The sequence below is a fragment of the Anabrus simplex genome, chromosome X (genome assembly GCF_040414725.1).
Source record: "Anabrus simplex isolate iqAnaSimp1 chromosome X, ASM4041472v1, whole genome shotgun sequence".
NCBI classification, from domain to species: domain Eukaryota; kingdom Metazoa; phylum Arthropoda; class Insecta; order Orthoptera; family Tettigoniidae; genus Anabrus; species Anabrus simplex.
This window is the reverse complement of record NC_090279.1, coordinates 103512414-103536577: the sequence shown is the minus strand read 5'-3', so window position 1 is coordinate 103536577 and position 24164 is coordinate 103512414. Positions and strand designations below refer to the sequence as shown.

General features: G+C 38.9%; 1 protein-coding gene across 1 annotated transcript in view; it reads right to left on the bottom strand.

Annotated features, from left to right (window-relative positions):
- LOC136886517 (gastrula zinc finger protein XlCGF28.1) overlaps positions 1–24164 on the bottom strand; it is a 58105-nt gene that overhangs the window by 5285 nt on the left and 28656 nt on the right. Inside the window, exons 3-4 of the mRNA XM_067159331.2 lie at positions 9953–9999; positions 488–836 (exon numbers count right to left, since the gene is read on the bottom strand). Of these exons, the coding sequence (XP_067015432.2) occupies positions 488–836; positions 9953–9999 (396 nt within the window). The remainder of the gene's footprint in view (positions 1–487; positions 837–9952; positions 10000–24164) is intronic.

Sequence of the window (24164 nt, the reverse complement as noted above, 5' to 3'; positions counted from 1 at the left end):
GTACAGGGGAGGTGTCAGTATCTGCATACTACACTGAAATTACCAGGTCTATTAATGACTGTGTCGATTATCCTCGATGAGGCGTATCTGTTCCACATCTAGGAACCCAGAGAAATGCACATGCCAGAGGCAGCATACTCTAGGGGTTGAATAATTCTTTCTGTAGATTGTTTATCTTGTTGATCGTCATAAGAACAACCTACAGCACATCTGGTAAGAGATCGTGAGATGCCATATGATGCTTCACGTCCGCACGTCGGAGAAACGATTTATCACACACAGTACATTTATAAGGTGTCGGTCGTGTGTGCAGTAGCACATGCTGCTTACAATGAGACCTGCGAGAGAAAGTCTTCCCGCAAGCGGCACACTCATGAGGCTTTGAGCCAGAGTGGACTAGAATATGTGACATTAGATTACACCGTAATGCAAATGCCTTGTTACAAATAAAACATATATGTGGTCGCTCGCCTGTATGGGAAAGTACGTGATTGTTTAGGTGAGACCGGTACAAGAATGTTTTGCCACACACAGAACAGGAATAAGGTTTCTCGACTTGTGGCGTAGGTTTCGGCGCCGTATGCTTAATCGTGTGAGCGGCTAAATGTTCTCTGCGTGTGAAGCCTTTCCCGCAGTTAGCACATCGATGTGCCAAGTCTCCTCGGTGAGCGAGCATGTGCCTGCTTAGACTACTTCTCCTCGTGAACGTCTTGAAACAACTCAGGCATGCAAAAGGCTTGTCGTCCAAACGGAATGCGTTGTAGGCAGGTGTGCTGCTCCCATGAGTCTGAGAGGGTGGAGTTTCACAAACACTGGTCGGAGTTGATGACCGAGTGCTGAAACATAAAGCAAGTGACCCGTCACTGAAAGAAATGTTCCGTGAAATACGATACAGTGGAAACACACACAATGAGGGGAGGTGTCCTGAGGCACGCTCCAACACTGTCAGTGAGTAGGTGGGAGGAGTTCTTGTAGTAGGAGCTGAGAACAGTCAGGAATTGTGTGGGTGTGTGCTACATGGCAACATGCTGCCAATACTACAACGGGGTTTTATGAATCAGATGACAATCACGTTTCTGATCTATTGATGTTGAACATTATTGACACTTGTATTCTAAAGCAGATGAAATAATATTCAATCTCTAGGGCAACACTCAGTAGAAACAAATTAAAGTTTTCATTAAAGAACACCAATTTTCTTTATTCAAACAGGTATAAAACAAAATGTAGCCCACTAAATTTCAAAAATAGAGTGAGTAATTTGGACAATGTTTCTTATTTATTTGTTTTATGCCTTTGTATGTGGCTAAGTTAGGGCCCACGGCCCTTAACCACAACATACAGGACAGTCACATGAATGAGAAAAATTGCATTGTGAACGGTCTCTAGAAACTATCTAAATGAATGGAGTAATATTAGTTTGTTGTTGTTGTTGTTTGAGTCATCAGTCCATAGACTGGTATGATGCAGCTCTCAACGCCACCCTATCCTGTGCTAACCTTTTCATTTCTACGTAACTACCGCATCCAACATCCGCTCTAATCTGCTTGTCATATTCATACCTTGGTCTACCCCTACCGTTCTTACCACCTACACTTCCTTCAAATACCCACCAAAGTCCTGGGTGTCTTAAGATGTATCCTATCATTCTATCTCTTCTTCTCGTCAAATTTAGCCAAATCGATCTCCTCTCACCAATTCGATTCAGTATCTCTTCATTTGCGATTCGATCTATCCATCTCACCTTCAGCATTCTTTCTGTAACACCACATTTCAAAAGCTTCTATTCTCTTTCTTTCTGAGCTAGTTATCGTCCATGTTTCACTTCCATACAATGCCACGCTCCACACGAAAGTCTTCAAAACATCTTTCTAATTCCTATATCAATGTTTGAAGTAAGCAATTTTATTTTCTTAAGAAAGCTCTTCCTTGCTTGAGCTAATCTGCATTTTATGTCCTCCTTACTTCTGCCATCGTTAGTTATTTTACTACCCAAGTAACAATATTCATCTACTTTCTTTAAGACTTCATTTCCTAATTTAATATTTCCTGCATCACCTGCCTTCGTTCGACTGCACTCCATTACTTTTGTTTTGAATTTATTTATTTTAATCTTGTACTCCTTACCCAAGACTTCGTCCATACCATTCAGCAGCTTCTCGAGATCTTCTGCAGTCTCAGATAAAATAACAATATCATCGGCAAATCTCAAGGTTTTGATTTCCTCTGCTTGGACTGTGATTCCCTTTCCAAATTCCTCTTTGATTTCCTTTACTGCCTGTTCTTTGTAAACATTGTAAAGGAGGGGGACAAACTGCAGCCTTGCCTCGCTTCTTTTACAAAGCCCTCGATTCTTACCACTGCAGACTGATTTTTGTACAGATTATAGATAATTCATCGTTCTCGGTATCTGATCCCAATCACCTTCAGGATCTTAGATAGCTTGGTCCAATCACCATTATCGAATTCCTTTTCTAGATCTACGAATGCCATGTACGTGGGCTTGCCCTTCTTGATCCTATCGTCTAAGATCAGACGTAAAGTCAGGTATGCTTCACGTCTTCCTACATTTCTTCTGAAGCCAAACTGATCTTCTCCCAACTCAGCTTTCACTTGTTTTTCTATTCTTCTGTAAACAATACGTGTTAAAATTTTGCAGGCATGAGACACCAAACTAATGGTGCGGTATTTTTCACACCTGTCAGCACCGGCTTTCATGGGAATAGGTATAACAACATTCTGCCGAAAATTGGATGGGACTTCTCCTGTCTCATACATCTTACACACTAAATGGAATAACCTTGCTATGCTGGTTTCTCCTAAGGCAGTCAGTAATTCAGAGGGAATGCCAACAATTCCAGGTGCCTTGTTCCTATTTAGGTCGCTCACAGCTCTGTCAAACTCTGACCTCAAAATTGGGTCTCCCATTTCATCAGCATCAACAGCCTCTTCTTGTTCCAGAACCAAATTCTCTACATCTTCACCTTGATACAACTGCTGGATATGTTCCTGCCATCTTTATGCTTTAACTTCTTTCCCTAGAAATGGCTTTCCATTTGAGCTCTTAATATTCATACACCTAGATTTCCTTTCTCCATAGGTTTCTTTGATTTTCCTGTATGCAGCATCTACCTTTCCTAGGACCATACAACCTTCGACATCCTTGCACTTCTCCTTCAGCCAGTCTTCCTTAGCTACCTTGCACTTTCTATTCACTTAATTCTGTAATCGCCTGTATTCTTTTCTGCCCTCTTCATTTCTAGCATTCTTGTATTTTCGTCGTTCATCAATCAGGTCTAGTATCTGCTGAGTTATCCACTGATTCATAGTTGATCTTTTCTTCCTTCCTACCATTTCTTCAGCAGCCCTGCGGACTTCATTTTTCATGAATATCCACTCTTCCTCTATTGTGTTTCCTTCAGCCATTTCACTTAGTCCTTTTGCAACATGTTCACTGAAACAAATCCCTCACACTCCTTTCTTTCAACTTGTCTAGATCCCATCTTTTTGCATTCTTTCCTTTCTTCAATTTCTTCAGCTTCAGATGGCATTTCATGATCAACAAGTTGTGGTCAGAGTCCACGTCTGCTCCCGGGAAAGTTTTGCAATCTAACACCTGGTTTCTGAATCTCTGCCTAATCATAATGAAGTCTATTTGATTCCTTCCAGTGTCTCCAGGTCTCGTCCACGTATAAAGCCGTCGTTTGTGGTGTTTGAACCATGCATTGGTAAGGACTAAATTATGATCAGTGCAGATTTCAACCAGTCCACTTCCTCTTTAATTCGTTTGTCCCAATCCGAATTCTCCTACTGTATTACCTTCTCTTCCTTGGGCTACCACTGCATTCCAGTCTCCCATCACAATTAGATTCTTGTCACCTTTTACATATTGTATTAAATCTTCTATCTCTTCATATATTTGTTCGATTTCCTCGTCATCCGCTGAGCTAGTAGGTATATAGACCTGCACTATTGTAGTGGGCATCGGTTTGGTGTCTATCTTGACGACAATAATTCTTTCACTATGCTGGTCGTAGTAGCTTACCCGCTGCCCTATTTTCTTATTCATTATTAAACCAACTCCTGCATTTCCTATGTTTGATTTTGTGTTGATAATTCGGTAACTTATTATAATTGTTTTTAATAATTAATATTATCTATCTACATCACCTAGCTCTAAATCATACTTGCACTCATACACACTAACATTCATACAAGCTGATCACGTATTTAAGAGGAATTTTCGACAAGAAAAGATTAACCGGTATCAAAAGAGTAGAAGTCGATCTGATATTATGTCCATGGGTAGATGAGAGGAAGGTAAAATGTAAGGATAGGTATTCAGGCGTAGATTCGTTCAAAAGTCGAAGAATTAGTGTCGCAGTGTGTAGATTTCTTACTTGATCGATTTTCAGCCAAGATAGCTTCTCATAATAAGGGGAAATATGTGTCCTGAAGTTCAAAGGAAATATCGTCGTTGCCGGGACAAATCCTCCTATGTTACATTAGAACTTTGGCCGATAAGGTTCTGTCATCTAGGGTGCAATATTGTGTGAATATTGTCAAGGCATTCTCGCTATGTGGTGTGGGTCAGTAATACTATCACATAGGAGGTTTTGTCCCGGCAACGACGATATAAGACGTATACAAGAGTTGATTGCCCATTGAAGTTTCATAGTTTGTTCTACCGTTGCATTCGGTTAATACATCACAGTAATAAATTATTGAAAAAATGAGAGTTTGAATAAGTTTTGTTTTCATGCTATGTGAAAGAATGGATTGTTTCACTTTTAGGGGGTGGAGAGATGCATATACCTTTCTGCAGACACTTGTTAGATGGTCATTCCAATTTAATGTGTCATTTATGACAACGCCTAGGTTTTCTTACAGACTTCTCAAAAGCATGAGAGTTGGCTGCTGTGTGATGTTTAGCCTATATCGTCCTGTTATTATTGCTTGCGTTTTCTTCGGGTTAATTAATACGCAGTTCTCTTCTGCATACGAGCTAATTGAATATAGAGTTGAGTTCATTGGTTTGTCAGTGTCGGAGACTTTAAAGTGTGAGTATATCTGAAGATCGTCAGCATAAAGGTGGTAGTTGCAGTCATTCAGATGAGAAGAAATATCATTAATATAGATTAAGAATAAAAGAGGCCCAAGAACAGACCCTTGGGGAAGGCCAGATAGCTTAGTCTTCGTAATGTTTGATACAACTCGCTGTCGTCTATTTTTGAGGTATGAGCCCAAGAGCTGAATAGAAGAATGAGCCATGTGAAGTTTTTGTAACTTGGTTAACACAGTGTCAAACGCACTGCTGAGTACATTCAGTTTGCGTAGTCCATAGCCCGTCTAATGTCATCTTAAGTACTGTGTCCTTTCTTTAAACCATTCTCTAAGGGAATTTTTTCCAAGTATTTAACTATTTGTTTATGCATAATTTTCTCCAAAACCTTAGAAAGTACTGTGAGATTGAAGACAGGTCAGCAGTCAGAAGTATTGCTTGGAGGAGAGTTCTTTGAGACTGGCACAATGAGTGCGTCTTTCCATTTAATTGGGGTATTACCTTAAATAAGACAGGTGTTTATTAAATGCGTAATAATGGGTAGTCGATTATGTAGGTCACGAGTGAAATGGGAATTTCAACAGCTCCTGTTGAATTAACTTCCCTTCTTAATTCATGCTCCGTAACAGTATCAAATTCAAATTCTGGACGAACTGGCGATTGTTGCCTTAATATATTGTCAATGGTGTTTTGTACTGTCGTTGTGTCAGGAGTGAGGCGTTCCGTGGAGAAATATGCATTTAACTTCATCAAGGGACACCTCGGGATCATCATGCTTCGCAAGTGGTTTGCCACCACCCAGTGACCAAAGTTGTCGCCATGTGGAACCAGTGTTAATATTTTTGTTTAAATGCTGGAAATAATTAAATTTGTTATTGCGAATTACAAGCTTAATTCGGTTTCTAAGAACACGGTACTGCTCATGTACATCAGCTAGTTGAGTCTGCTTATAGCGTCGGTGTACTGCGTTTCGTTCTTTCATCATAGTCTTAACATCAGCAGTCAGCCAAGGGCAGGGTGGACGTGTTACTCTCACAGAACGCTTTGGTGCATGCTTCTTGTACAATTCATGTAAATGGGAATTAAATATTTCCACTTTCTCGTCAATGTCGCTCGTTATCATTACTTTATACCAGGAGCAGAGTTGTGTGTCTTGTCTCAGTTGTATTAAATTCATGCTTTTAAAGTCTCTAAGCGTTACATATTTTGATAGGTACTTAGCTACCCGAAGAGAATATGCTAGGTATATGACATCATGTTTAGATATCTCAGGAACAGATACTTGACCGTAGTGAAGGATTTTTGGGTGTTATTTGTTATTACTAGGTCTATGAATTTTGGACGTGGTAGGTGGGTTTGATGGGCAATATAGCCATGTCACAGGATTTAAAAATATTTTGTAGTCGTTAATAAATTTGTGTTAAAATCTCCGAAAAGTAGCAGTGCTCGTATGATGGTAGCAGTCTCAGTAAGCTCGCACTGCGTCAGGGGGCCTATATACTACACCTACAAGTATTTTTACAGAATCGACAAACAGCTCTAAAAACATATATTCAGGGACAGTCTTTACAACAGGAGCACAGATTTACAATATAAGGCAAGCCCACCGCCTCGTCTGTTCGTCCGATGATGCCTGTAAATATGCCAACCATTCTTGAGGTGATCGAACTACGGAGCCAACTCTCGCTTACAGCAGCGATATGATTTGGACTGTCTTCAAATATCGTCTTCAGTTCGTCGAGGTAAGCAACGATGGATTGGCTGTTGACATGCGCATACATCAGGGAGCGATTAAATGACATCAGTTCCTTCTCTAAAATGGTATGGGTAGAATAGGAGGGAGAAAGTGCAGAGAAACGGTCGGGGGGAAGCCGTGTCCTTCCAGACGTATGTTCCGGTGGAAGGGCTGTGCCTATAGAAGAGTGCTGAGGGGTGAGGGAGGGAGCAAGCAAGGGGACTTTCAATAGCACTTCTTAACTCAGGCATGCTAAACGAATCTAAAACATGTGGCTTACCTAAATTTCTTCGTACATACAGTGACGAGCTGATGCACACAAACACACACATTTACACATTCAATAAAGTACATAGAATGCATATTGATCACATGTTGGTTTCACCATGTTGCCTCTTGAATGATTGTAATTCCACAAGTGTGTTCACCTCTTGGCTGTATGTGTTGCGCAGTCCAAAAGTGTCTCGTGCCATGTTCAAAACGTCCTTTCTCAGCCTAGTGAGGGGTTCTGTTTGGAGCCTTTCAGCTGTCGCTTGATCCTGCTGGTGGTAGCGATAGGCGGATTACCCTCAGTCACTACGTCAACAGTCGATTTACATTGCGTCCCAGTCGATGATAGCGATCGATGGAGTCCATGGAGAGTTCGACTTTCAGTTCATCACGAATAGTTTCCATGGCATTCCCGTAAATGTCCTTATTAGGCGCCTCGTTCACTCCATGCAGAAGGAGACAATTACGCCTACTGTACCGCTCCGAGTCTCCTGAATTTCTGGTCGTTTCTCGATATCAGCGACATTGTCTTTCAAAACCGAGAGTTGAGCACACACGGAATTTCGAAAGGTTCGGAAGTACGCTTGAAGCACAGTCAGAACATCGCTGGGGTTGGTATCACTGCCGGTGGGAGCAGACATGGCTTCCTCCAGGTGGGCTTGGAATTGAGCCATTTGCTTTTCGAAGCCTGCAATTCTTTTCTTCACTTCTTTCAGGGTCATAGTTGCACACACGATGAGTTTGTATACACTCACTCGTGATTATGACTTGCTGGTTTACTAGCGGTTTAGGAAGGTGAATTGCGGAACATACACGCGGTTATGTCTCTAATCCACATACTATATCACCTGGGAGTGAAGTGTAAATTACCTTATATTTACGTCTTAAGACAACTGGTTGTCCTTTAAGAAGATACTTAAGTACACTTTTAGGAAATGAGAGTAATATTCACCAACTGCGACAGAGATGGTCTCATGTTTGTGAGTAACCATCCAGCGTAAGCATTTGGTTCACTCTGTCCTGTTTATAGCAAAAAGTATGTACCCTGTTCAAGTCCACTACAACGTCATATCTTCACTTCATTCTGGTAAAAGAGAGATTATCTCCAAAGAAAGGAAATAAGAATCACCATTTCCTTGTATTAACTGTATGAAGTGACATCACAGTTGCAGGGTGGTAGGAGATTCAGAAATGAAAAACAACGTTGAAATATAAAAGTGGACTGAGAAAACACAGCCATTCTGTTTTACGTGAAACCTTGAGTTAAAGATGCTGGAGATCGCAGAGGATTCTCACAGTTTATAAAGCAAGCAAACAGAGGCTGGCTCTTCATAGGAGGAGATTTGTACACCAGTGACTGCGAAAGGATTCCAAATTAAATGTATATGACTTTCCAACCCTTCATATTTTGTGTGAAAATTGCTGACAAAAAAGCAGGAAAATTAGACGACTGAATACAATAGTAAAATGCAGCAGAAAAGAATTATGCAATATTAATGATGTCCAACTCCATTGCTAGCAAGGGGTTCTTGGGTTCGATTCCCGGCCATGTTGGTTAATTTGAATTCTCCATGACTTCAGGTCCTCACTGACCTTCATTTCGCCCTCTGCTTACCCTAATCCCTTTGGGACCTCAAACAGGCGTTTCTGGAGGCAACACACAATAAAACAGCAATAGACGAGCTAAAGTTCCTCTAAAGATGAGGGCAATGGAATATTATGATTAAACATTTTCATTCAAATAAATACGTCTATCAATGTTATATGTGGTACTTTCACATGTGTGGTTGGTGAACTTTCTCTCTTCCATAACAGTGAATGAATCAAGAAAGAAGAAATATAAAACTCAGCCACTTCCTAAAGGTGACGGTCTATGACACATTTCTGTTGACTGAATCTGTACTGTATATGAACGGAACTTACATCTTTCAGCCTGCGGTAGTATTTGTTTCAATACATTTCAGAGCGCCGTCTTTATGCCGCTGCAGGGTCTACATAGATCCAACTGAAAACCGCGGAACCTCTGGAATGTGATGTATCGTTCATTCCATGGACCTCCTCGCATGCAGGTCTTCATCATTTTAATTAATTTTGAATTTTACATTTAGTTTCTGGAGGTTAGTGGAATTGGTTCTTGAAGTTTCTTAATCCAAGATATAACTACATTTTAATTTACAATATTCATTTAACTTCCAGACCAGAATTGTATTATTTATTCCAATCAATTACAATACTCACTCTCGTCCAGCGAGCTCCTGGACACTTCTAACAGGATATTATTAATGTGCAGTTGCCACAATCAAACCAGTTTATACTAAACTGTGGTGAGGAACTCATCCTCACTGTATGCTGCATGCTAGATTTCAGTGGTACCCCCTTCTCCACGACAATCGCCAGTCGCCAGACCAACATTACCATGTTCTGATCAATTATTATTCTTACACGAAGACTTGTCCGACTCGTTGACTGAATGGTCAGCCTGAGGTTCAGAGGGTCCCGGGTTCGATTCCCGGCCGGGTCGGGGATTTTAACCCTCATCGGTTAATTCCCATGACCCGGGAGCTGGGTGGCTCTGCTCTCCCCAGCATCCCTGCAACTCACACACCACATATAACACTATTCTCCACCAAAATTACATGCAGGTACCTAACTTGGCATATGCTACCCACGCTCATCGGCGGGTCTACCTCACAAGGGCTGCACTCGGCTAGAAATAGCCACCCAAAATTATTATACATGAAAACTTAGGCTTTAAAATATTGAATCATAATTTCATTATATTTTTAGAGAGGCTGAAAGTAAGTCTGGACATGTAAGGCATAAGACAAATGTCTTCGGCATTTGAAAGACAATGCTGCAGTTATAAGGGTCTTGTCAGTACTTACTCATTTGAAAGATCCAGGTCTTCACTGCAAGGTTCCCCTTTTACATCCTGTGGAAGGCAAGAAGTAGAACGAACAGTTAACACTACTTGTGAGGTGTGAATGAGATTCACGAGGAAATCAAAGCAGTACAAATTTATCTCATAAATCTAGAGAAGGCATATGGCAGCATATCAAGGGATATTGAGGGATTACTGGTTCAGTGGGAGGTCAAAGACAATTGGGCTGCAGTAAAAACATTGTGTTCTCATACGTCTGGTACACAGGTGAGCTACAAGTACACACACATTCTAGCAGTATCGGGAATCAAACCCTAACCGACCAGGCTGCAGCGATGTTTGAGTTTACAAAATAAGTTGATATGAGGAATGCAAGTGTAGGGAGTGTCGGTGTGAGCAGGCATTAAGGAGTGATAGGTACCAGCTACTACAGGTAGAACAGCAGAAGGAAATGAGGACGGCGAATTGTAACACAGAAAGGAAACAGAGGACAGAAGGAAGGAGCAGCTGTTGGAGACCAGGAGATGAGGGCGATCTAATGAGGTGGGTAGAGTTGATGAAGCTATGATAATTGTTCAGGACATGAAGAAAGCATGTGGAAGAAAGAGAATCAGAGTAAAGTTGAGGCCGATCTTGAGAATATTAGAAGGAAAAAAGCAGAGTATATTGGTACCAACAACGTAAGGGAATCGTAGGATCAGGGTTATGCAGCAGAGGGGAGGTTTACGGGAGCGGAGATTATTATTAGCGTGAAACTTAATGGAGAATGATCAGATTTAAATGAGACTACGGAGCGGGAAGTTGGCAAAGTGGGAGTGAGACTTATAGATCCTAAGTAACAGTAGCGGCAATTGGGAATAAGAAGTGTCGGTTCACACGAATGTGCCCGGGTCTGAGGGATAAAGCAGCGGGAGGGAGTTGACATCAAAATTAAAAAAATAGCCATACAATGATACCGTAAATTTTTAATGCTCTCTGAGTGAATTTCGATAGTGCACCAAAGGAATAATAATTGCACATGTATTCCACTGAGTATACAGCACACTATACTGAGTGAGACTACAACACATGCAAAGTGTCCACTACTTGTCGCGAGCAGGGACATTCTGTGCGTATTTCCACTGAGTATACCACACACTATACTGACTGAGACTACAACACATGCAAAGTGTCCACTACTTGTCGCGAGCAGGGACATTCTGTGCGTATTTCCACTGAGTATACCACACACTATACTGAGACTACAACACATGCAAAGTGTCCACTACTTGTCGCGAGCAGGGACATTCTGTGCGTATTTCCACTGAGTATACCACACACTATACTGAGACTACAACACATGCAAAGTGTCCACTACTTGTCGCGAGCAAGGACATTCTGTGCGTATTTCCACTGAGTATACCACACACTATACTGAGACTACAACACATGCAAAGTGTCCACTACTTGTCGCGAGCAAGGACATTCTGTGCGTATTTCCACTGAGTATACCACACAGTATACTGAGACTACAACACATGCAAAGTGTCCACTACTTGTCGCGAGCAGGGACATTCTGTGCGTATTTCCACTGAGTATACCACACACTATACTGAGACTACAACACATGCAAAGTGTCCACTACTTGTCGCGAGCAGGGACATTCTGTGCGTATTTCCACTGAGTATACCACACACTATACTGAGACTACAACACATGCAAAGTGTCCACTACTTGTCGCGAGCAAGGACATTCTGTGCGTATTTCCACTGAGTATACCACACACTATACTGAGACTACAACACATGCAAAGTGTCCACTACTTGTCGCGAGCAAGGACATTCTGTGCGTATTTCCACTGAGTATACCACACAGTATACTGAGACTACAACACATGCAAAGTGTCCACTACTTGTCGCGAGCAGGGACATTCTGTGCGTATTTCCACTGAGTATACCACACACTATACTGAGACTACAACACATGCAAAGTGTCCACTACTTGTCGCGAGCAAGGACATTCTGTGCGTATTTCCACTGAGTATACCACACAGTATACTGAGACTACAACACATGCAAAGTGTCCACTACTTGTCGCGAGCAAGGACATTCTGTGCGTATTTCCACTGAGTATACCACACAGTATACTGAGACTACAACACATGCAAAGTGTCCACTACTTGTCGCGAGCAAGGACATTCTGTGCGTATTTCCACTGAGTATACCACACAGTATACTGAGACTACAACACATGCAAAGTGTCCACTACTTGTCGCGAGCAGGGACATTCTGTGCGTATTTCCACTGAGTATACCACACAGTATACTGAGACTACAACACATGCAAAGTGTCCACTACTTGTCGCGAGCAAGGACATTCTGTGCGTATTTCCACTGAGTATACCACACAGTATACTGAGACTACAACACATGCAAAGTGTCCACTACTTGTCGCGAGCAGGGACATTCTGTGCGTATTTCCACTGAGTATACCACACAGTATACTGAGACTACAACACATGCAAAGTGTCCACTACTTGTCGCGAGCAGGGACATTCTGTGCGTATTTCCACTGAGTATACCACACAGTATACTGAGACTACAACACATGCAAAGTGTCCACTACTTGTCGCGAGCAGGGACATTCTGTGCGTATTTCCGCTCAGGATACCACACAGTATACTGAGACTACAACACATGCAAAGTGTCCACTACTTGTCGCGAGCAGGGACATTCTGTGCGTATTTCCACTGAGTATACCACACAGTATACTGAGACTACAACACATGCAAAGTGTCCACTACTTGTCGCGAGCAGGGACATTCTGTGCGTATTTCCGCTCAGGATACCACACAGTATACTGAGACTACAACACATGCAAAGTGTCCACTACTTGTCGCGAGCAAGGACATTCTGTGCGTATTTCCGCTCAGGATACCACACACTATACTGAGTGAGACTACAAGACAACACAACAGGGTTTGAACATTGACACATGAACCAGAGCAGTACGTACAAATTAGCAGTTTTGTTTAGGTCATAAAGGGGCGTTGTAATGAGAGCTGTTTGTGTTAAACTTTATAAGTATTATAAAGAGAGAAATATAAATAATTTAATAGACACATATTTACCAGATGAGTTAAATCATGGCTAAGATGTGTAAGTATGGATGTGGAGATTTTCTGCTAGAACTGGAGTGTTGTTGTAGAGACAAGATAGTTAGGTTCATACTGGTGAAAGTAGAATTTGTAAGTTTTGTAAATATTAAGAAACAGTAAGTGTGCTCCTACCTCCACGTGGTTCTGCACACGTCTCTTACCGGGAGCGAGCAAGAGTGTGTCCTTCGACCTCACTTTGTATGAGGTGAAGTCTACGACAGCATTAATATTGGTAGGACTGGAACTGAAATTCTCGACGCTGTTCGGTAGGTTGTCTTTTATACTCACAGAATAGCAACATGTTTACTCGTACACCACGACGCATTCGAAGACTGTCCTTTACTGTTCGAACTACAAAAGGCTTTACCGACGTCATAAAGTGATTAGGATCTAGAATATTTAAATCATTTTCAAAGTTGAATGTCTGTAACCTACTCTGAAAAGCTCTTTCAATTTCATAATTTCTGTGCGTTCTTCTCTACTTTTGTTTTCCAAATACTCCAGTAGAACAAGGAAAAACATATTTCAAAGGTGTTGGCTCTGGGGTGTTGGTGTCTACATCATGAAATGGCAAGTTCTCATTTGCTTGTCCCCTAAAGCTAACTCATTTTCATAATCTTTGCAAGTTCTTCTGCGCTTTTCTTTTCCTAATAATCCAGTAGAATAAGGAAACACATCTTTTAAAGGTCTTGGTTCTGGAGTACATAGGTTTTCTTGAACATCTCGGAATGGTAATTACTCAGTCGCTTGCCTGTTATTATTTTCAATAAGCTCTAAAAGTTTTGCTTCTTTAGTCTACTATAACCCCTGATACCTATAGATTTGCAAATATTTATGAGGTTTTTCAGAGTAGGAGCGTTATTTAGAACTCTGTTCACAGGTCCCGCTTGATTATTATTGATGAGATTAATAGGTTGAGATTTATTAAGGCTGGAATAGCCTCGACGCCCCAAATCCTTAGCTTTAACTCTCAACTGTAGTACACTAAGGTTGCTCAAGTCGTCCATTTATTAGAAATAAAAATTGGAAAAGGATTTTAGGTAAAATTAATTATGTGTATTTTTTCATGATAAGGTATGTAGTTTGAGATGTCGTTTCAAACTACATCTAGAAAGAATCTTGCCGCAGACACATTCAACTTTCGCAGCTAATTTTGCTTCGTAATTTTGGTAGTAGGCTTTCGAGCACTCTTTGCAAATGTGATTGCTGGTGCAATTCAAACACTGTTTTTCTCTTGGAGGCCGATAACCATAAAGAATTTTCCATTTATGAGAGAAAAAATCTGTGGAAACTAGTTCATAGCCGCCATCCACATCTGAAGACCGGTTTACACTACAGAGTTGCAGGGTCCAAATTTTTGAACCCTGAAAATTTAAGAATATTTTAGTGGGTTTGGCCAAACCCCACTAACTATATTTCAGGGATCGGGAAGACGGATCCTGATAATTTCAGAATATTTCAGCCGGTATGACGAATATCAAATCTAATGACTTATCACAATTCGTCACTAAATATCAGGGTGTATGGGCATTTATACTGAAAATTATGGCGTATCAAATCTCGTTGGCTATGGTGATACCCCACGAGATAAGCATCTCCTAGAATTCCGATTGAGGCTTTTTACATTATAAATAAAGTCACTTCTAAAAACGTTTGCAAATAAATGGAGCAAATTATGGATATTGAAAATAACCAGCTTGTCTACAAAGTACATATGGTTATTAATGAAGAAAGTAATCCATGCTTTCAAGGAACCGATATAGCTAGAATTTTAGAATATAAAAGACCAAGAGACGCAATTTATGATAATGTAGACAAAAATGACACAAAATATATAGAGAATTAGACGTCGGTCAGCGAGCGACGTTTGAAAAAATTCACCCAAACACTATTTTTATTAATGAATCGGCTCTTTATAAACTTATATTTAGATCTAAAATTTACAGATTGGGTAACTAAAGTAGTTTTACCGTACGATATGAAGGAGTTGTATCAAGGTAGAATAACCCACTTGGAAAATATAAATATAATTAACGACCGACATATTGAACGTTTTAAACAATACTGTTCATCTTGCAACTGATACCTTAAACGAACCTTAATTCGTGAAATGCTTCCGAATGCTGTACCGCCAGCAAGAAACCCGCAGTTAAGACCAACGTTCGTACTTTTAAAATTAATTGATGACCACTATGAATATTATTATTATTATGTGATTCGAACTCGAGCCCAAACCCTTCAAAGACAGTTGCACTTTACTGAAGATAAGCATCCAAACTGCGAACCACTCTTGACACTAGATGATGACTCGAACACGATGAATGAAAGAAAACCTGAGTAATCATAATGAGTTTTTTAGAAATGATTTCAATCTCAAAAATAACTACACCCAACAACAATTAATTCAAGACATAAATAACTTACATGAAAGAACTGAAATATGAAAGGTGGAGCCATCGACTTATTGTGGAGCTGCACACAGACTGAACATTAGAGAATATTTTAGTAGCCGCGAAGCTTTACTCATTGTGGAGTTGCAGCCCCAGCCCCCTCTCGAAACTTAAATGAAATAAAATATAATTTACACAAATAATCTAAGGTCTAATCATTTAAACCCTGCAATTTTGAAGAGAAAAGCAAAAAAATTAAACCACCCCGATTTGGGGGTGTTAATTCACCACCCCTAAGTTTTAATGAAAAATCTGCAACATTTATTAGTGAACCTGGATTATTTTTCTTAATACTTTTTTCCTGCATAAATGGAGCGTGTTCCAAGCAGCTCTGAAGTTGCAGCAATACATTTATTTGCGTTTATTCAACAAAACAACTATCAACTAAATTCATGTACCGGCCGATGAACTTCGATGTTAGGCACGTTGAAACGACGAGCATCAATGTCATCAAATTCAGGCACTTGGTTTAGAGATATTTAGTTTCTTTTATTTGAGCAAAAGCATGTGCTGATTGCAAATGATATTTTGTGCTTTATTCATTATGGAGTTGCAGGTTCTCTGAGCAGAACCCTGAAAAATTTAACCAATAGTACAGGCCCTACCTTCGTAGGGCCTGAAATAAATAGTAAATTAAGTAAAATTTGATTAAATATTTAAACAATTACAACTTGAATTATATGGAAATAAAATATGATAATCCACTTGCTGTAGAATATGAATGAATATAAAGAAACACTTACTCCTAATAATAAAACACGGATATTATTATCTGTACGGCTGTCATGTCATCAAGAACAAAAGTTGCAGATGAAATTAAAGATCATTATATTAGTCTTGAAGAAATATTTTGTGATTACTTGAATTACACAAAAGAATATTAAGAAATTCAAGCTCAACAAGAAAAAGAATAACTTTGTCTAGAGTACGAAGAAAAATTAAAAGAAGTAGAAAACAAAATGATAAAGCTGAAGAAAGTTGTAAAAAGCGATCGAAGATTGAACTAAAAATGTCGTGACGCTTCAAAGTTGGAGCTACAACACTACGAGTGTTCATCTTTGAAGGCCGTTTTAAATATTGTTTCAAGTCGTTCAGACGATGAAGAACTCCACAACATCACGTTCGAAGATATAAAATATTATTTGGATATTTTTATTGACTCTGAATCCGACTTGATTTTTAATCAGTTAAAATTAAATACTGAAGAAATAACTGAAAAATTATGAGATAATCTTTTAACTCCAAAACTGAAAACTGAGCCGTTACAAATTTCTCAAGAACTCGTTACTAAAATTAACAGTAAATTTGTAGACAAAAGTGTTTTAAATGATCTAAACACAGAAGAAATTATTGACATCATTCGGGAGTGTTATGACACTTCACATTAAAGAAGAAATTATTCGAAAATTTTGAACAACACCATTTTAATTGTGGATACAACATAAGTAAGAAAAGAGCAAAGTTTGATCTGACAAAACAAGCTCTAGGAAGTAGAATAAAATACAAATATTAATTTTTCTTTTGCTTCATGTAGTAAATAAAAATGTAATCTACTTCATCTCCATTAAGATCATAAATAAATTCTAGAGATTTATCAGTTAATTCACTTTTAGTTCCGTTTGGGCCTGCTATGGACCACGTGGTTCTTATCTCTAGCAGCTTCCTTCTTTGACCAGTACTTCTCCATTCTTGCTCTGTGAATGTCTTTTCGCTCCCGAGTCCATTTCACACTTCCTCCCGGATTACTGATTTTTCTGTTAGTTAGTTAATTGATTTATAAATTCTTTAACATTATTTTTATCATGGAATCGAGTTAAATAAAAATCAAGAATAAATCTTTTATCTTTAATGCTATTTTGGTTCTTCATTTTTTTATGTCCATTTATATAGGATAAAATTATTAAGTGAACTTCACAAAAACAGCTCAATGATTGTGTATTCACTAGCGAAATATATTTTGACCACGCGCTGACCCTTTCTACTAGCACTTGTCGTGGTATTCAGCAATAGCCTCTTTAAACATGGAAAATTCGCCATCAGTATAGTTATTGTTGCGTACAGTGTATGTTGTGAGTAAGAACAATTTTGGAAGTTCATCTAATTCTTAGTCGATGCTAAAATTTTCTAATTCACCCAAGATGTTAAACAATGCCATTTATATAGATAAAAATCAGACGACACTGATTTCTAACCGATCTACAACATTTCTCAAATTACTTAAAATTTCTGTAAAAGAAGAAGACTGCATCGGACAAAGGGAGATCAAATTTTCCTGCTTTCACTAATGAAGCTGATTGTACTCGTACACGGTCTTGTCTTTAAAGAATCGATGTAGCGAAATGCAGAATCCATAGCTGGAGGTAAACTTCTCGAAATTATTCCGTGACGTTTGGGCTTAAAATTACACTCGTCAATTTCTGTAAAAAATGCGTCATTGTAAAAAATAAATGTATAACCCGAATGCGTATTCAGAGCTGTGTGGATGTTTGTATCTGGCCGAATATTCCACATAGACATAGATTTTGGAAACCCACTTGACAACGTAAATCTGATTGTTGATGATCATGACAATCTCACTCGATAGTCTTTGATAAACGGCCGTAATGTTTTTGAAATCTTGAGGCAAGAACGTCAACCAATCCGTAATGAGTTGAGGACGAGCATTTTTTATCGTTGTCGAATTGCCGAGACCGAAAATCCAGAACCATTTTTCATGAAATAGTACATTAGTTGGTTGACGATTAAAAATGTGTTTACATTCAAATCACACAGTTTAGGCTCAGTGTTTGGTGACTCGGGCGGCGGTGTATTGTTTTCTGCTTCATCACGGTTTTCCATACAGACTTTGAATAGCGAGAATATCATCTTGGTGTAGTTCTACTTGATTTTTATTGTACGCGTACATGATTACATCTGGATTATTTGAATGTGGTATTCCTAGAGCATGTCCAATTTCATGCAGCAAAACAGCATAAAGGTTGGTTTGACCTTGTGGTGTGTTGGAATCAATGTTTAATAAGTACCAATATTCATCTTGATCGATATGAATGTCAATAGGTGAATTTGCTAATTTGGGTAATGTGCGTGAGCCAGTATTCCTCCTTTACCATCGAATCTAGCGGAACATTGTCCGCCAATTTAATGATTTCGATGTGGATTTCCTCGCTTGTTAGAAATAACGATATCTGGATTCCGTATATCATTTTCAAACTGTAGATCAGCACGTAGATCTAGTACTTGTTGTGCCACTTTATATTTTCATTGTTCCACTTGTACTTTCTCGTACTGAGACGAACACATCTCGGTGTTGCTTGGTCCATGGTTCCAGTCACTTCGAGACTATAGTACTCGTTACATTTTCTTCTGAAATTTGTTGTTCACCAACAGCTGATAGATAACCGAATTCATGCAAAAATTTAAGATAGATGGAGTTTGATTTTGAGTAGGTAGTGTTGTTGGAAGACTGTGATCATACAAGGATTAGTCTGTATATTTACATAAGCAAAAATCTACGGTGCTTATGCTTCATCTGGTTTATCTTGGTAATTCCTAGAGAAATAAGGTTGCGGATCAACGTCTCCCATGTAGTCCCAGTAAATTCAAAATACTTCATCACTCGCCCACTATTTTTTGAGTTTTCCAAGATCTTTATCCATATACGGTGGCGATTGTGTCGTAGAGTCCATTTGAGGCAACAACAAATTTCGATACTTCTGGCTCATAAATATCGATAGATCGACGTCTAACTTCTTCATTAACGTCTTGAATAATTTTGAAAAATTCACACCAGTCGGATGGTTCCCAAAATACAGAACATGCTTTATTTTCAGATTCGATTAGATGCATCGATTGCATGTAGCCGTTGACTGCAATTAATTTACAATTTGGGACGTAGTGTTTCTCGTCCATTCAGTACAACACTGTCTTTTGGTACCAGCTGTTGTGCGAACGATCGAACCCCTTTCTTTCGCAAAACGTTTTCAATTGGATAGTCGTTGGGATGTTTTCGTAGAACGGGCCTTCAATGACTTCACCATCAGTACCTTTAAGATGATAGTAGGTAGGATTTCCAGGAAAATCTTAAGCAATAGTGTACAACTTTACAGACCACTTGATGGTATGGCCCTTCTCAAATATTTTCTTTAATCTGCTGACATCACCGACTTTAAATTTTGGAGGCTGAGTAAATTTTTGTTTTATACTGTTTCAAATATAAATTGCTCGTTGTCTTTTTTGACATCACTGGGTTTCATTTTTATAAGTACTGTGTACAGTGTGGTTGTAATCTTCAATTATTTTTGGGAAAGGGTCAATCCAGTTAAAGTTACCTCGAATCAATTGCCACACTAATTTCTCTCTTAGAGTTCTAATAAATCTTTCTGCAGCTACCGCTTTCATTTCTGTGTAGTTAGAGTAGTGATTAATGTTGTCTTTTTCATTAATGCCTCGATGTCTTGTTATAAAATTCTTCTCCCCTATTGTTTGGTACACTCCCGGTTGTTTACAAACTTTCTTCAAACACATCGACAACTTCTTTTTTCGACTTACGCTTTAGGAGAGAGCCCATAGAAAATTTTGAGAACACATCTTGACTTACTTTCTTGTATTCAGATATTTTTTTAATTTTCCAGATTCTGACTTTACAAGTTCGTCTTTTTCCATGATGTCAAATTGCCACACATCATCGATATGGTAGACGATAATTGGACTCCTTGGATAGTTTTTTCTGGCTGGCTTGAGTAACTCATCGGTGATGTCTTCACGAACACCCCCACCAATCAGTTTTTTTACAAATTGACTTTTCTTTGTTCTACAACCTGTGCATACGCCCTTTATTCTCTCTCGCCCATTTTATCAGCTGTGCCCTTTGTTTCATGCACCAGATATGATTCATTTATAGTGAGGAAAATTGTGGCTAACAGCATTATTGCATCTCCAAGACTATAGTCGTCGTAGCGCCATTAAAGTCGATCAAGTTATTTTCCTCATCTGTGATTTCGAGACATATATTTTGAATTTTGTCATGAAGAGGTACAAACAGTGGGCATTGTGGTTCCTAGATGATGGAACAATCGAACTGAGCATCTAGCATAAAAGAAGCAATCACGCTTCCTTCCCCGTGGTAGTGGTGTCCATCTTTTTCAAACATCCCATCAGCTAAATTGAAGTGAACTTTGATCATCTCGAAGGGAATAATTTTTGAAACGTCACGCGCAGGAGTTTTTGTTTTCAGCTCTACAATTTGATTATTGAACCCCAATACTGACCCTATGCTCTCTTTTTTTATGAAAATAGAGTTTAAAGTCGCTCTTGATTTCAACTCTGTTTAGCTGTTTATTTGCTTCAATATTTATCTTTGTAGCGTTAAAAGAGGCTTGACTCTGAATTACTTTTTCCTAATCTTCTAGTGTATATTGGCCAGGGGAATAGTTATTGTTTGTACAGCTTCCTTGTCTTTTTCGTAATGGAGCTTATTGTTCCTTGAAGTAACGTTTGGCGTCAGAAATCGAGAACATAATCCCGTAAGTCTAACTTGAGTAAATGTGTTGCTCATAGCATAGATGTATCTCCACTCAACATACATAATCTACTCAGAGACAAATAAATGAAGACGGACTGGGAACCAAAAATAAGACTTCCCGAGAAAAAAATAAAACATACACATGGAGAACTTTTGCCGAATTCTATTCGTTTTGCCGTCATTGGGCCAAGTGGATGTGGGAAAACGGCGCTTATGATAGATAACCACCTCCTAGCTCCAGGATGGCTCAATTGGAAAAAAATAAACACTTGTACATTTATTTAAAAAATCTTAGATCAACCAAAGTATCAGGATTTCATCAGCAGTTACTAGAAAATTGAAGATAAAAGCGGCTGTTCGATAGCTACGTTTCTCGACAATAATGAAGATGCTGTACCTTTAGATGAGTGTGAAGATTGTTCTGTAGTTTTACTTGACGATTTTATTCTAGAAAATCAAGACATCGTTAGGGGATATTTTACTAGGGGAAGACACAAGGGCATTGACTGCTTTTATTTAGCTCAAACTTACTCCAGAATTCCTAAACAGTTGGTGCGAGATAACTTGAACTGTTTTAATATATTCCGGCTACACGACACCAACTTAAATCACGTTTACCATGAAAAAAAAAGTCGGCGGAGACATGAAAGTCGACAAATTTAAAGAAATGTGCAGTAACTGTTGGAATCAGGATGATTTTGGATCTCCAACTATAGACTGGACTCGTAAAGCACACGATGACAGATACAGAAATAAAATTCAAACATTCATGTAAACAACAGCCTGTTTTCCGACAAATAAATGCTAGCTCATTATGAGTCTGTGGTTGACAGGCAGCCAAAGAAAAAGAAGAAGCAAGTGAAACAATCAAGAGAAGATTCTGAAACAGCAGTTAAGCAAGCAAATAAAAATCTTAGAAAACTTCAAGAACTAAAAGAAGGTTACAGAGCCTGGAACTTAAAGCCGATAACAGAATACGAGAAATACAAGAAGGAAGATCAGCCCGTGATAGATGCTATCGATAAACTTCAAAATAAATTGGGGGGAATCGAAGAGAATGTCGTTAAAGCTATAGCAGGAAGTAGAGAGGTTGAAAAAAAAATTAATACCTTAGAGACACGACTTTAATAATTTATTGCCGATACCTTCTACACCTGAAGAAACGTCTTTCGAAAAACGTTTATTTGCAAGTGATGGATAAATCGACCCCTAATCCAACAAGAAGAAGTTTAGAGCCACTCTTGGAACAAGTTGATGGGCAAGAAAGAAATAGAACGGCCAGAAAAGGTATGTTCAAATATAACCCAAATCTCATCAACGCAGGATATGAGTTACTAGAAGCTCAATGATTTTATATTTGGATTTAGGCCAGTTGAAAAAGAGAGATTTATTGGAGATTCGAGAGTCATTTTCGATCACGATGATTTTGTTCTTGAGAAAACCGCAAAAATATATAGGAAGCAAAGGCCTCTTAACACTGTTAACGAGAAAAGAATTAAACAAAAAGTATACAGAAAACGAAGATGATGATGATTTAAGAAACTACAAAGAAATTGCAGTAGACACAAACTTGGTTTATGAAAGCTAGGATCCGAATATCGGAAAAGTAAGATCGTCTACTGCAGAAAAATGGAAAATATTCTAAGTAAACTGTGGAAACAAATAAAGGAAGAAAAAGGTATAGGAAAAAATCGAGATCAAAGACTGTAAGCACCCTGCCAAGAACTGGTACAGGATTTGTGAAGCAATACACTGACAAACCTGTAGAATATGTTTGGATGGATAATGTTCGAGATTTGATCGATGGACTCGTAGTCATCCATGGAGAGAAAAATACCGGCAACAATAATTTTTACAACGAGAAAGTTGGGATTACAGAAATGCTAACGAGTAAGTTTAGTGACTTTATTGTCAATCACCCTAAAGGGATTCCTTACCTAATTCGGTTTTTGATTAATCTTCCTCATACTTTCTTGAAGTCGGAAAAGCATGGCAAAGAAGTTCTTCAAAAAATCTTGCAGGACATGGAATTTTTGGACGAGTTCCTGATATTGTATCACTTCTAAATAGCATTCCTGAACATCTGAATACAACTCCAGGACAATTTTGGAAAAAATGAAATGTAGGATCTGGATTAGGGGAACTAACTGAACTAATTTCGCAAATAAATTTAGCGTAAAATTAATTATGCCACCATCTGAGAAACTTGGAGGTGGGTTAGTAAACTGGATGATTAATCAACTTAACATCAGAGCAACTCTTCCCGATGGTTCCGAATACTGCGGTCCGGACAATCAACTTGATGAGCAATTAGCTAAAGGCTGTAAACGACATGATATTGCATACGGAGATTACAAAGCGGATAAAAAGTTACAAGATTTCGCTGTAGGAAGACTGCTAAGTAAAGATGCAGCTTCAGCAGCAATGTACGCAAAAAGAAAATTAGGTATGGGTATCGAAGTTGATCAGAACGGCTTAGGACTGTAAACTTTTTTTATTGTCTATAAATGAAACCGTTTAGTATCAACTTTGCGCCTTGTCCGAGTGGCAAATTTAAACCCATCTGCTTCTATAAATTTTTCTAACGATGAGCTGAAAGAACTTGATGTCCTCGATAATTATCTAATTGAGGCACAGAAAAAGAATCGGATAAAAAGGCGGAAGTTTACTTCTAGCCTTAGCTATACCTGTATTTAAAAAGTATACGAGCATTTACTAAAAAAGAAAGACGGTTCGGGTCTAAAATAACATGAAGGAGGATTTATAGGAATAGCAGCAGCGATTGCGGGTGCTATTGGTGCATTAATTGGAGGTATTGGGCAAGCAGTACAAGCAGCAAACAACATGAAAAAGAACGATGCCGAACTAGAAGAGCAAAAGAGACAATTTGGAAATGGAAAAGAAGGGATCCGGTCTACCCACAATTCTTGGATCACTTGAAGTCAAGCACGGTTTAGAGAAAATTATTGAAGCACTGAAAAAGAAATCTGGTAAAGGCACTTTTTAGAGAAGTAGACACACTAGCCAAACAATACCCACGTCCGCTAAGTAATTTCGACATTGAAAAATTAGTTAAAAACTACAGGTTAAAAGTTTTGGAGGTCTGTTTA